At 40.3% G+C, this 13,908-nt stretch overlaps 1 protein-coding gene across 1 annotated transcript in view; it reads right to left on the bottom strand.

Annotated features, from left to right (window-relative positions):
- The window catches only part of SLC2A12 (solute carrier family 2 member 12), a 58,140-nt gene that overhangs the window by 8,656 nt on the left and 35,576 nt on the right, over positions 1-13,908 (bottom strand). The window contains exons 3-4 of the mRNA XM_065889023.1: positions 7,151-7,273; positions 3,372-3,504 (exon numbers count right to left, since the gene is read on the bottom strand). Of these exons, the coding sequence (XP_065745095.1) occupies positions 3,372-3,504; positions 7,151-7,273 (256 nt within the window). The remainder of the gene's footprint in view (positions 1-3,371; positions 3,505-7,150; positions 7,274-13,908) is intronic.

Genomic DNA, 13,908 nt, shown 5'->3' with positions numbered 1-13,908 from the left:
TTCGTGTCCTCACAAGTCCCCGGGGGCTTTCCACCACCCCCACATTCACTTAGCTAGTTCGATCACTTTTCAATACCACTATGTATTTTATTTCTATTTTTGCCTCTGCCATTTCCCTCCAGGGAACCTCGTTTAACACACATACTTCATACATAACTTTGATCAATTTCTATCATTCAGGCTGCTTACATTTTCATTTTTAAAGCATTTGCCAACCTACTGCTTCAAGCTAAGGCATGTCCCAGGCTCTTTGATGTTGCAGAAATGAGAGTTAGCCAAGATTTCTGAAGGCAACTGTTTCCTTTCTGCCCTCAGGTACTGGGCTTTCCCCACAAAAGTGCATCCCTGGTAGACACTGCTGCTTGCTGCTCCTAGAAATGAATTTGAAATGCAGAATTGTTTTGCCACCTCGTCTTTCATAATTCGCACCTGTGCCCTTGTCTCTCTTTGTTCTTCTACACCAACCTCCTGGTACTTGTGGAGTCTGTCTAGGGGTGGGTAGTACTTGGGCTTTTGGATCTATCCTAATTTGCAATTTAAAACTTTCTTGGAGAGGGTCTGCATTTAAGTTTGAGTAATTCAAAAACATTTCATAATGCAGAGTTTTGTTAATTTAGACAGATTTCTTCCCCACCCCGAATTCTGAATGAATGAATATGGTTTGTTGAGTTTTAGACACCCAAATCACTATGTTCTTACGGAATGTCTTATTCTGGAGGCCTACTGGATGGAAAGATTGGCTTAAGTTTTGTCTTCAAATTTTCATTTGGTTTGAAATTTGATCCATTCTGACAGCCCCATATTAAAAAAAAAAAATCTAAAAGTTTCTTAACCTTAATTCGTTGAGTACATTCTGCCTTCAAGTTAGACTTTTTAAAAAAGAGGGCAATGAGGAGTGATTCTTAGTTTCGTTCAATTAATTCATTACTGCTTTCTCCCTGCTTCAATTTTTTAGTTAGTACTGCTCACAAGAATTGTAACAAACCTTTATTTTTAAAGGCATTCTCTACCCCAACACATATGCCCTTCCTTTGCACTTGCCAACACAGTGTATTGCAGTGGTCTGTTTTCTGGTCTGCCTCTCCAAATAAAGGAGCTATGGATTCTTTGTCTCCTATATTTTCAGTCCTTTCCTAATACAGTGTCTACTCCATAGTAGATAATCAACAAAGAGTTGAATGAATAATCTCTGAAGTTGCGGGCAGGGAGTGGTATGGTGCAGGCCATATGTCTCCCTTTTCTGAACACATACCTCTTGCTGTTGCACAGATTGTTAGATCATAAGATTAAATCTCGTCTGTGATCCACAGATCAAAACTTGTTGTGGTTTATATTGTTACCCATAATCTAAACCCCACACACAATGAATTCAGCATCCGATTGACCACAAGGTATCCAACTGAACAGTGGATACTTTTTAATCATCTGCTAGGAATCGATTTCAAGCTAGGCACTGTAGAGGTTACATACGAAAGATAACGGGCCAAGACCGTTCCCGGATGCCAAAACTTTATAACCTACTTAATTAAGGAAGTGAAATCACTGGAGTTTTAGCTAAGGCAATATAAAAAGAAAATGGGGGGAATTCCCTGGCAGTCCAGTGGTTAGGGCTCCCCATGTCCACTGCAAGGGGCACAGGTTCGATCCCTGGTCAGGAAACTAAGATCCTGCATGCCCTGTGGCGTGACCAAAAAAAAAAAAAAAAAAGTGGGACTAGAAAACATTGATGATCCTGGTGAAAGGAATACTATCAGGGCTAGGGTTACTCAAGGCTTTGAAGATGAGGATTTGCATTGGCCCTCAGGCATAAGGCTATAGGGTTAACTCTTCAAAGATAACTCTCATGTTACAGTTTACAGATGAATGCACTGCGTTATCAAGGTCTGAGGCTATTAGTTATTTGAATCATGTATGTGTAATTAATTGTCCTTCAGATTCTGTGCTCTCCAAGAAATCCAGTTATTTGACTTCAACTTGAATAGAGCCAGGCAATGCTCTGGCCAGGCCAAGGAGATAGCTGGCTTTCCTGACAATTATATTTCTCTTTGTAAAGGAATACTTTTCATTTTCATTGAAGGCTTTAAAAATAGGGCCTTATCAGCATCAAAAATTATCCCTACAGTTGACATTTACCTTGAGTTAAGAGAAAAGTTTTTCTGCTTACCAAAATGAAATGTCTTTAAAATGTAAACCTTTTTTTTTTCCTTTGGCCACTCCTCTCAGCTTGTGAGAGCTTAGTTCCCTGACCAGGTATTGAACCCGGGCCCTGACAGTGAGAGTGACAAGTCCTAACTACTGGACCGCCAGGGAATTCCCTGTAAACCATTTTAAAGTATATAAAGTACAAAGTAAAAATCATCCATACTCCTACTTACTTCATACCCTAATAATAATAAAAAAAATTATATAATACTAATAAGCCGGGATTAAGAGCTCGGTCTATATATTTGTACACATACCTACCATCAATTCACCTATCAGGTTTACCCTTCCTTCAGACAAAAGCTGAAGAATCACTATGCCCACCATTTCTGTAGCCATCATACATTTCTCTCTACTGTAATGAAAGTTTTTTTTAGAAGAAAGGCACAAACTGTAATTATGTAGTTTCCTCCTGTTATATTAAAGTCCACGAACAAGTATCCCTACATTTTTGGGCAGAATGATTAAATCCTAGGAAGAGCAACAGGTTCGCCTTCATTCCTGTCCCCTGTGCATCCTCTCCTCCCCCAGGCCACAGTTTCAACAGTCAGAGCTGTGAGACCTGCTCCTAAAGAAAAGGGGAGTATTCTACAGGCCACTGCTATGTCAAATTGTTCAAGCAGTCTCTCCATATAAATTTTATTTAACCAGTGTTCTAACTGCCTATTCATGTAGGAAACTCTTTATCTTTCTTAGTGCACTTTGTGCCATAGTTAGAATAATTGTAGACATTTAAGCCCAAGAGTTTTCCTGGTAACCTTAGCCTTAACAAATGTTTAGGGCTTAGAGACCTACAAGTGTGATAGAGGTGGAAGGCTGAAGCCCACGGTGCTAGCACAAGGCAAGCATGACATTCCAGGACCACCTGAAACCCCAAGCAACTCCCACCCACTGTGTGGAAAACCAGAGATGGGCGAGGTTCTTCAATCATTACTGAAAAGAGCTTTGAAAGTTTCACTTGTTAGAAAGCTCTGCTTATTCTAATTCCTTAGCTGAATTAGCCAAATTAAACGCATGGCAGAGAAACTCGAATTATGCTTTGAGATATGGTTTCTCCACCAAAGGGAATATCCTAAAAAATTTCAGATATTATTATTATTCCACTGTATATAAAAGCTGAAGTTTTGATCAAAGAGTGTTGTTTGGAGAGCAATGCATATAATACTCACTCTTTTGCCAGCTCCACTGATATTTGTTCCAAAGAGCATCCCTTTGTTTCGGGTATAAACACAACAACAAAAACCAGAGATGCTAGACTCATAATTGTATATATAAAGCACACACATGGCAGGCCAATGAGATCTAGAGAGGACAAAAGAAATTGGTTAGAGATGCATTTTGTGTTGCTTTCATCCAATTTGTGGACAGCTGCTTCTTAGAGCATATATGAAAACATATGTATTTTCAAACATGCTGGTTGTATCCAGGGAAATAGCAATCACAAATTAAAAATATAGCCAGCCTCTGAAAGTTTCATTTTCACAAACAACCCCAGCTTTCTCTGGTAAAGTGAATAGCAATCTTGTAAATATCACAATTTAAACCCAATGCCATCTTCTTGGTGAACATAATACTTTTCGTTTTCAAAATGGTAATAGGGCTTCCCTGGTGGCGCAGTGGTTGAGAGTCCGCCTGCCGATGCAGGGGACACGGGTTCGTGCCCCGGTCCGGGAAGATCCCACATGCCGCGGAGCGGCTGGGCCTGTGAGCCATGGCCGCTGAGCCTGCGCGTCCGGAGCCTGTGCTCCGCAGCGGGAGAGGCCGCAACAGTGAGAGGCCCGCGTACCGCAAAAAAAAAAAAAAAGGTAATAGAAATGCTCATTGCCAAAAAAAAAAAAAAAAAAAAAACTCAAACAACACAGAAACACATAAAACAGAAGGTAAACTATCTCCTCTCTCCTTACCCTCTACCATTCCTCTCTTGGGAATCCCCGCCATAGCAGTTTGGTGTCTACTTGGTAGACATTTTTAAAGACATATTTATACAGATGGACTCTTCTTGGAATGAGCTCCCCCTTCTTTACTCTGATTTGAATAAATCGTTTCATGTTGACAATATTTCATCATTTTAGTAGCTGACAGTATTTGTAATACTGCTTCCTGGATTCAGAGAAAAAAAGGGATAATGGTTCGAATGAAAGGCATTGACTTGCTAAGATGCATCAAAAAGAAGCAGGACCCTCCAGGTTTTGATGGATCTCACCCGCCAACCTAGTTTTCCCTCTGAGCGCTTCTAGCCAGAGGTATAGTCCCTTTGTAGTACTGACCAAGGTCAAGGTATGTTAGCTGGTGAGAGGTGGCCCCCGATGCACTTGAGTCCACCCTTGCACTGCGGCACCCCAGGCTCAGCGGAAAGTCCAGTGTGGCCAGGAGCAGGGAGGAGGAGGCTGGATTTTTTTGAACACAGGCTCAGACCAGCCACAGACTGAAACAATGCAAATAGCCCTTAGCGGCCACAAATCACAACTGGTCAGTTGGGAACACTGACTGAGCAGTTATGCGGAAGGCATTTGGTAATGCAAAGTGGAAGGAGCTATGCATATTAACCACTTATAGGTCAGCTGTGCTGAGGTGGGGGGAAGCAGGGAGAAGGAACAGCTCTGCAGTCCTTCTGGCAATTTTAATTGAAGTCCGCTCCCTCTGTGCTTTTCTTGCTGCTAACACAGGGTTTTGTCCAAGAGAGTGCTTAATAAAGTGCTTGGAGAATTGGTCCTTCTTTCCTCTCTGGGGCATAAAACCAGAAAATAAAAAGTGGAAAAAAAAAAAAAACCCAAAATGTCATCTCAGCAAACTTATATGCTCTTCTGTTTGAGTATTTGCAGTAACAAGGAGCTCATCACTTATCAAAAATGCACACTACATTGTGAGTCAGCCCTGTCTGTTTCAAACATATTCCTCACTCATTCCTAAGCCCAAGTCTACCTTCCGGGAACTTGGGTTCAGAGGTTCTGCTTTGTCCTCTGGATCAGCCTTCCTCATCCCTTCTTCACGAAAGTGGCGCAAATATTTGAATGCACCTCCATCCCTTGCTGAGCATCCTCTTGTCCAAGTCAAACTCCCAAACTCTTGCAACCGTTCTTCACAGACCATAGGTCACCTGCCACGTTATCCAGGTTGCCCTCCCTTGGTGGGCACACTGCAACCCTCGTCAAATATTTTACTCAGAGCTGAGAGCCATACTGCAGCTGTATTATGAGCACAGCAGAGATGTCTGTGTCTCTGGTACACTCTGTTCTCATTGATACAGCTGAAATTGTGCTAAAAGTTGGTGTCCAAGGGCTTGCCACCAAGCAGAACCCTTATATCTTTTACTTGGAAAATTGATTTTTGAAAAGTACAGAATTTCAAACCTAGTCCAATGCAATGTCATTTACAGGTTTGAGCTCATTCCAGAATTTTTTTTTTTAATGAGTATGCTTTCCCAACATTTGTTCTAAGAGCCCATGCAGAACTTCTGAATCTTCATCAAGCTCATCCTATGTATTAGCTATCCTTCCCAGAAATTCGTGTCATCTTTATTCATCCTTCATCATTTCCATACTTTCTTTTATATTTCTCCTTCTCCATATAAATAGTAGGTAAGTGTGTGTGTTGTGTGTGTGTGAGAAGGTGAAGGGCACGGGTCTATGTGTGTGATCTGAGCAGGAGACGTACGGTTGATGCAAATGACCAGTTCCTGTGTTTCCTTTCATCTTGGGCTATTTCCAAAAATGTAGGACATAAATATTTTAAAATTTTGTGTAAAAACCCAAACTGTGCTTAATTAATAACTCTAAAAGTTCATTTCCAAAAGTAGATATACTCCAAAAAAAGTCAACAAGATTCAGAAGTACTACATATAGATATATACTTTTTTGACTATACATCCACTTTTGAAATGGTATCAATATATATTATCTCTGTATTATAGATACTATTTAATATTTATGCATTATATATATACATATAAAATAAAGGAAGGGACAAAAACTCAACTCATTGGTCAGTTTTGGAGGATGCTGGGGAACTACCTCATTATTTTGAAAAGTAGAAAATAAAGAGAAAGTTTCAAACATTAATCTTGGCTTTCTTATATGATTCATACTTCAGGGCAGGCAAATAACTAATGAGAAGAAATTTCTCCTTAAGAGAAGTATTGCTGATAAAAAACTTAGTAGGAATAATGAAATGAAGATAACAGATCTGGGAAATGATCCTCAAAGGATGCAGGAATGACAAAGTGGGAGACAAGCACACAGGACGTGCCTCTGATGGCAGGACACAGGCCATCACCTGGGAAGGAGTTTGCAAATAAACAAGAAAATCTAAATCTTTTTCAGCCTCTACATCTAAATAGCAGTTTACAGGAAACACGAAGGACAGAGGGTCACGTGATGTGACTACAATCAGCAAATCCAACCCCGGGGAAAACTCTATGAAACAAACGACCCAGTTTCTTCATTAAAAATATAAAGTGTAGGGGGAGGAGAAATGGAGGTGAAACCTACAGATTATGAGACATATCAATCAATCATAAATTAAGTATTTGGATTGTGATTCAAAGAAAATATAAAAAATAATTATGAGACAATTGGAAGGATGTGAACACAGACTGGATACTTGATACCAAGAGACTATTAATAGTATAATATTTTTAGGTGTGATAATGATATTGAAGGTATAGTGTTTAAATGTCTTATCTTTTAGAGGTCCCTGCTGAAATTTTAGAGACAAAATGACATGTTTGGACAAAATGACTCCAAATAATTTCGGGGACAGAGCAGGTGGGGTCATAAATGAAGACAGATAAATTTTTAAATTGGGTGGTCAGTACATCAGGTTCACTGCCATTCTCTTTACTTTTGAGTGTGTTTGAAAATGTTGACAAGAAAATGTTTTTCAGGCGAGTGTGCTTCCCTAAGATTTGTCCTAAGAGCACAAAAGGCATTAGAGGAAAGCAAGTTCTTACCTGTCACAGTCAAAAAGGTCAGAGAGATGAGGAGATTGATGCCCCAGTTCATGCTAGAAGTTAGAGCCATGGCTCGTCCTCGAATTCCACCAGGAAAAATCTCACTCAGCACCAGCCAGGGCACTGGAAGACAAGGAAGAGTGGGTGGGGGACAGCAAAATGATCAAAAAGCCATTGAAGCTGAGGGCCAGCCCACTGACCTCTGCCCTAGTCCCACGTGATCTGTGGTTGGAGAGCAGAGCCATGTCCTTTTACAGGACGAGGGAGGAGAGAGTGTGCTTCCTCCTCACCTCCAATCAAGTGAGAAGGGATTCAGGAGAAACACTGAGAGAGCTTGACGATGGTCCCTGGAAGTAGAGGGAGGGACATAAAGGGCTGGTAGGGGACACTGGCCTGAGAAATGCAAACAGAAAGGGCAGTGGCTAAGGCCACCTACCCTCGACAAGGGGCAGCTGTGAGCCTCAGTGCCAGAGCCCGCCTCTATCTGCTTTCTTCTGGGCCCTTTCCTGTAACCTCCTCTGCCCCCGACCTTTGCCAAGTCCAACATCGTAGCTACTGAGTGGGTAGGAGGTAGAGCCAGGAGGGCGGAGGAAGGAGGCTGGCTCCTCTCCCCTCCCCCACTTGGGCTTCCTGGCCTGTGGCAAGCTGGGTGGAGAGAAGCTCTCAATTAGACGGAGCTCCAGGATTTGATGTTATGCCAGACCAAACATTTGACTTTCTGAAAGGAGACCCTTCTTGGCATGAAAACTGATCAGAGGACTTTTTATGATCTGAGAGTGACACAAAACTTTATAGGACCTGTCTGACGGGATTAGAAAGCGCAGCCGAGGAGCAAATTAACTTGTCTTCTGCTCACAGCCTATCAAATCCAGTTCGCCGAATAGCTACCAGTTCTTCCAATGGGCTGAGACCTTTACAAACCTTATCTCATTTGATCCTCGCTGAATTCCTACCAGATAGGAACTACATCACTCTCCCTCTTTTATAGAAGAGGAAATGGAGGCTTAAAGGAGTTCATAATTTGCCGAGGTCCCAGAGCTCAGAGGTGGCAGCAGAGGTAGCGCTGAGCCTGGGTAGCCTCTGGAACTCATGCTTTTTCATCTTGGTGCTCTCTTGGGGGTGGCTCAATAAATATTCGTTAATGAATACATAAATGTGGAGTGTCAGCACCTCTGATTCTGAGGAAAGAAGGGCTTAGGAGCTGTCCCAGCCCTGCTCCCTGCTAGCTAAGTCACATTGTGTTGCAAAGCCGGTGTTCAGATGCAGACCAGATGCGTCCTCTTGCCCGAGAGGAGGCGGTGTGAGGGAAGAAGCGAGAGGCCAGGGAGCGGCCCCCCGCCAGCAACCACCTGGGCTGCCAGGGCCAGCCAGAATCATGGAGCAGTCACCTGTGTCTCTGATTGAAAAGTCACCTCTCACGATAAGATCCTGCTCTGTAGAGAAAACACCTGCTCGGAGTAAATGTGCTGTTTTAAAGTAAGAAAAATATTTAAATTATACAAGAGGGCTGGAAACACATTTTTTTTCTTGATTATCTTCTCCAAGTGAATCTACGTAGGGTGGGGGCGAGAACTGTAACCAAAGGAACTTGATTATTATTGTTCTAATTAATAGGGAATTCAAAAATAACATTCCAGATCCCTCCCCTCCACTCTTTCCCCCAGAAGACCTTCACTAGATTCTTGTAGATTATATCCTTGGAGACGGGTGCAAAGCTCAGGTAACCTTGCCTTGAGGTTTGCAAGACAGGGGATCTGGATCTGAGTAGAATGACAGCTGCATAATTCTGGTGAAGCCTTTGTAATGACCTGTCCTTGGGCAAATACAAGATGAAAGTATGTAAGTCCACTCTGTTGAAGATAAATAATCTATGCTGCAAGCCAATCCCCCAGGCCCCTTCCTGCCTTGGGTATTTGGTGAGGGTAGGGGTGGAGCAGAGCGTTCCTTATGGTCTTTTGCTCTAGCAGCCGTGAGGAAAAGGTGGGGGAATGGACATGCTGATTTTCTTTGACAAGAGTTAGCACTGGTTTTCTTGATCTACTTCCATCCCCACTTCATCACCTCTGATATACCCCACTTCCCCTCCCCACCTTGCATCGTGATGGCTTCTTGGGATTATTTGGTGGGGTTTGGGGAAAATCCTTTCCACGCTGTCCTCAGATGAGAATGAGTGGATCCTGCTGTTACAGAGAGTGGTGGATCTTACCAACAAGAAGATGGGACAGTTGCACAAAGCACTAGTTATAAGTGCTCAGTCTGAACTGTCAAGGGCTCACCTAAAAGCACCCGGCAACCACACTGAGGCCTGTCCTAGGCATGCATTCAGTGCAGTAGCTGAGCCAAGTTCTTGGGCAGTTTAACCAGTCAGTGAGCAATGAACTGAATACTGAAAAACAGACTTCCGTCAGTCTCTGATGGGCCCTTGTTGTCAGGCAAAACTTACACCTGACATTTCCAAAAGTAATACATCATTGCTGAGAGCGACTACTTCTTTTTTGATCTAGTGGAGAAAATTCAAGAATCGATGCCTTGGTTTAGGTAATATTGACAAACTGGATGTTGCAGCAATTGACAAAGGTTTTGACAAGGATGGTTCAACACCCCCAATATGGAACCTGTCAAGTCAAAAATAAGGAGAGTAAATAATAGTAAATTAATTTAAATAATTAATTAATTAATAATAATGTTAAACTAATTTTAACAATGATCTCAGAACCATATAAATCGCAGGTTTTCAGATCCAGAGAGCGTGAAATAAAAATCTGAAAGTGGAACTTGCAGCAAGATAGAACTTACTGAGAGGGTAAAGTCTTTCCATGGAAGACTTAGGAGCAAGATGGTGCCAGAATCTTATAGGCCTCCATGTTGCCTGAAAGAGGGCTATGAGTACCCAAAGCAGAAGGAATGGAGAAGCTCTTTCAATTCATAAGTAAAGAGCAAAGAGGTATAAATCATCACATGCGGATATATTTTGGTATTTAATAATAACAGGTGGAAGTTTTTTTTGTTGCTTGTTTGTTTGTTTGAATCCCTAATGTTTTTCCAATGAGATGGCCTAATTTCTCTCCAACAAAAATCAAGCTATTGTCACATGCCACATTAAAATGGTGGCTTTCTCTGGCTGTCCTCATTATCCCCTTCCCTGATGACAGGCCCACAGGGGGTGCTTTGCGCTATCTGCTCGTGAGGAATCCACAGAGTAGTCAGAGATATAATAACTCTTCTACAGTGAATGAAGCCACTCACTGCAGCTTAGCAGGCCCTGCAACAATTCTCCTCGATGCCTATTATTTCACCCTTAACCCCATTATTCTAGGCCCACCTCAGCAATATGTACTTGTGTAAATGTCAGAGTCTGCACGTGTCTTTAAAGTCTTCTCTAGGTTACAAGGGTTGAGGAAATTTTGGTCTTGCTGGCAGCTAATTGCCCACAAATATTGAAACTCATATTTCACGTGGCATTAAATCACCAGGGCTGCCCATCAGAACTTGGCTGATCCAGATGAAATCTGCCGAGTTTATGGCTACATAGAGTGTCATAAAAAGACCATGAAGGACAAATACGTTGAAATGTCTTTGTTTGTAGTGGAGGACATGAACTTGAATGAATGGGGCCAATCAGTGGAAATGGCTGAGCTCTGTCGCATATCAACAGCCACACTTAGCTCCTCCCTCCTCCATATTTCAGCCACTGCTGAACAATTTTTTCCACTGAGGCTGTCATTTCTCTCCCTGTGCTTTCAGATTCAAACCCCGCAGCATTTCAGGCATGCTTTCCATTTGGCTTGAGCATTTTCTGAACCACCTGGCATGGCAGCCTCAGGTTTGAAAGACTCATGGAGGCCTTGAAACTCTTACCAGGGAACTCCTAGTAACTTTGGAGGAAGTTCTACACTTAGGCTGCAGAGTTCTCAACAACTTGATGGAGCCAGTGTCCTATACTTTGTAGGAGTGAAGCCAATTAAATTATGGCCCTATAAGTTCCTTGAGTGGGAAAGTCTTGTCCTTTAAAAATATACTCCACCATAGGCCACCATCTCCAATATCAGCAGTGATACTGTAGCTTTATTTTTATTTTTTGTATTCTCCCTTTTCTCAGTCTCTCTGAGTTTTGCTTACTCCTGGCCTCTTTTAAAATACTTTTTTCAAGAATATGATCTTGGATTACTTAACAAACCAAGGAAAACAATGAAATAAAACCTCAATGTTCCCAATCTTTCTATCTTAATGATTTCTAGTCAGAATCAACCGAAATGATTTCTTAAAATATTTTTTAGGAAATTGGATTAAATGAAATAACCCTTAATAAAAAATGCCAGAGTTAAAAATGGAACCCTTTTGTGATCAGGTACTAATTGGGAACAAGAACGGTGGCAGTGGTCTCCAAACTTTCTTGCTTGTGTAGCCTTTAAAATAATTAGAAAAACTAAGTACTTTCTTTCATTTATAAATCAACATCTAACATTTTTTACCATAAATTTAAATGGCAGCAAAAGACGCAATTTCTATGGTATTTTTAAACTCTATATTTACAGTAGAGAATAATTATCTCACTCAAGTATTTCCAGTGGAATTTAAATACAATACCGATTTGATACTCATCTTCATCCATTTAAAAATATAACAATAAGGCATTTAACATAAAGTTGACATCATTTTCAAATAGATGAAATGTGGGGGACTTCCTTGGTGGTCCAGTGGTTAAGACTCCGCACTTTCAATGCAGGGGACGCGGGTTCGATTCCTGGTCAGGTAACTAGGATCCCACATGCCCCGTGGCACAGGCCAAAAAAAAAAAAAAAAAAAAAAAAGGGAGATGAAATGTACTGTTTTCAAGAATAATAAAAATAGATGGGGAGTTGAAAAAGTTTTTTAATAGGAGTGTCACTACATTCTTTAAATTAACAACAAAAGTTTGTTGTAATGATATATCAGCTGATAACTTGATTAGGTCATCCTACAGTTTTGCTGAAAGTAAATTATTAGAAATATCTAGGCTTATGAGAGAATTATTGTCTAGTCAGTAGAGTCATTTTTCCATACCACACCTACACCAATATTTCCAACTGTCTTTTTCATTAGTGTTCCTAAGGTTTTTATAATTGGGGACATATATCATAATAAGATTTCTGGTGGGTAACAGGTGTGCTTTCTTTTAAGTGGAAGAATAGTTATTACTGGCAAGACAGGGAAGAAGAAATTTTAGGAAACAGACTTTTCCTAAAAATCCAAAAATTGATTTCCTTTGATGTATCATTGAAGGAATATTCCAGAAAGTAGCCTCCAGGATTATGCTTATCCCAATCTGCAGATCACTGAACTAGAGTTCAAAAGGCAAAACAAAAAAGGGAAGGAGATACAAGAAATTAGTCTTTTCTGGTTTACACTATAACTTGAATGTCATGCTTCACATGTAACATTTTATGCTGTGCTTTTTTCATGAATGATGCTTCAGACTCCAATGAGAAAAGTATTAATAGTTTTTAATGTTACAGGTGTTCCTTGGAAAAATGCTTAACATTGTGTTCTGAAAAACAATAAAGTAACAGGTGAATGCTGTGTTTATTAAGATAGTGTTAAAACCCTAGTCTGTTTCTTTAATGTCTTTACTGTCTGATATTTGTAATTTTCAAGGGCATGGGCCTATGATCATAGCGTGGGATGGAGAGGAAAGTTAAACACCGATGTATTATATTATGTGAAGAGTTGCCTTTGGCAATGTTGTAAATGGTGTTACTTCTCTTTGTTTAGCTGTGTTCATGCTACAAAAATGTAGTTTTAGACTCTTTGGTTCTATTAGGTACCACTGTGCATCATTTAACTCCAAAGAGGAAAGTGAGATTGAATTAGCTAAGGCACATATTTCTTTAAGTTTTTCCTCTTGCTTGGGTGCAAATTTAGTATAAAACCATTCAGATACTATTATTTGTTTACTTTGCATTATTGCAATGACTAACACCAGAGGACCATATAAATCACCACTTTAATCAAGCAAAATAACTTTTAACTTAATTAACTGGAAAAAAAAAGGAACACTATTGGTGTGAATATTGATGATAACTGAAATGCAAGATTTAAAAGGAAAAAAAAAAGATTTGAAAGATCTTAAAGGTAGACACAATTAACACAAACCCATTGTGTGAATACGATTGTATAATGGCTACATTTGATAATAAAATTCTCCTGTTTAAAGAATAATAATTTAATCAATATGCCTCTTCTCTAAGAGTATGTGATTATCCAAGAAGAATGATAGAAAAAGAGGGTGAGCACTAAAAAGTCTTTGACGGTGATGGTTTGGAATATTAGAGGCCTGGTGTCTAGGAGGAAATATGAAGAATATCAAAGTATCTTTGAAAACATTTGATATAATTCTGGTCTGCAAGCCTTTGTTCTAAACCCTGTATATCTTAGAGTGAAGCAGCTGAGTAAACTTCCAAATTAGAACCTGCTGTTCCACACCCCTGGAATTGTCATAATTTTTAGCTGTACAAACAACACATAAACAATTGCTTTTGGAAGAGCTAGAGTCATTCAGGTATAAAATCTAAATTTAAATGTTATGGCAGATGAGTCATACGCTTCCTACTGATACCCATCCTCCAAAAGACTGGTTAAACTCCATAAAACCAAACCAAACAAAAAGCTAGGCTCTACAATCTTTGTACCTTAAGAAGTTCTAATTTCTTGTTTTAAACAGAAAATTGGCCTTTTCAGAGTGTTTGAGTTGAAAGATGATTTTTCATGGGTCTCGCATT

This window comes from Phocoena phocoena, chromosome 12 (genome assembly GCF_963924675.1).
Source record: "Phocoena phocoena chromosome 12, mPhoPho1.1, whole genome shotgun sequence".
In the NCBI taxonomy this organism is placed as follows: Eukaryota; Metazoa; Chordata; class Mammalia; order Artiodactyla; family Phocoenidae; genus Phocoena; species Phocoena phocoena.
The sequence above is the reverse complement of the archived record's forward strand: the minus strand, read 5'-3'. Positions and strand labels throughout refer to the sequence as shown.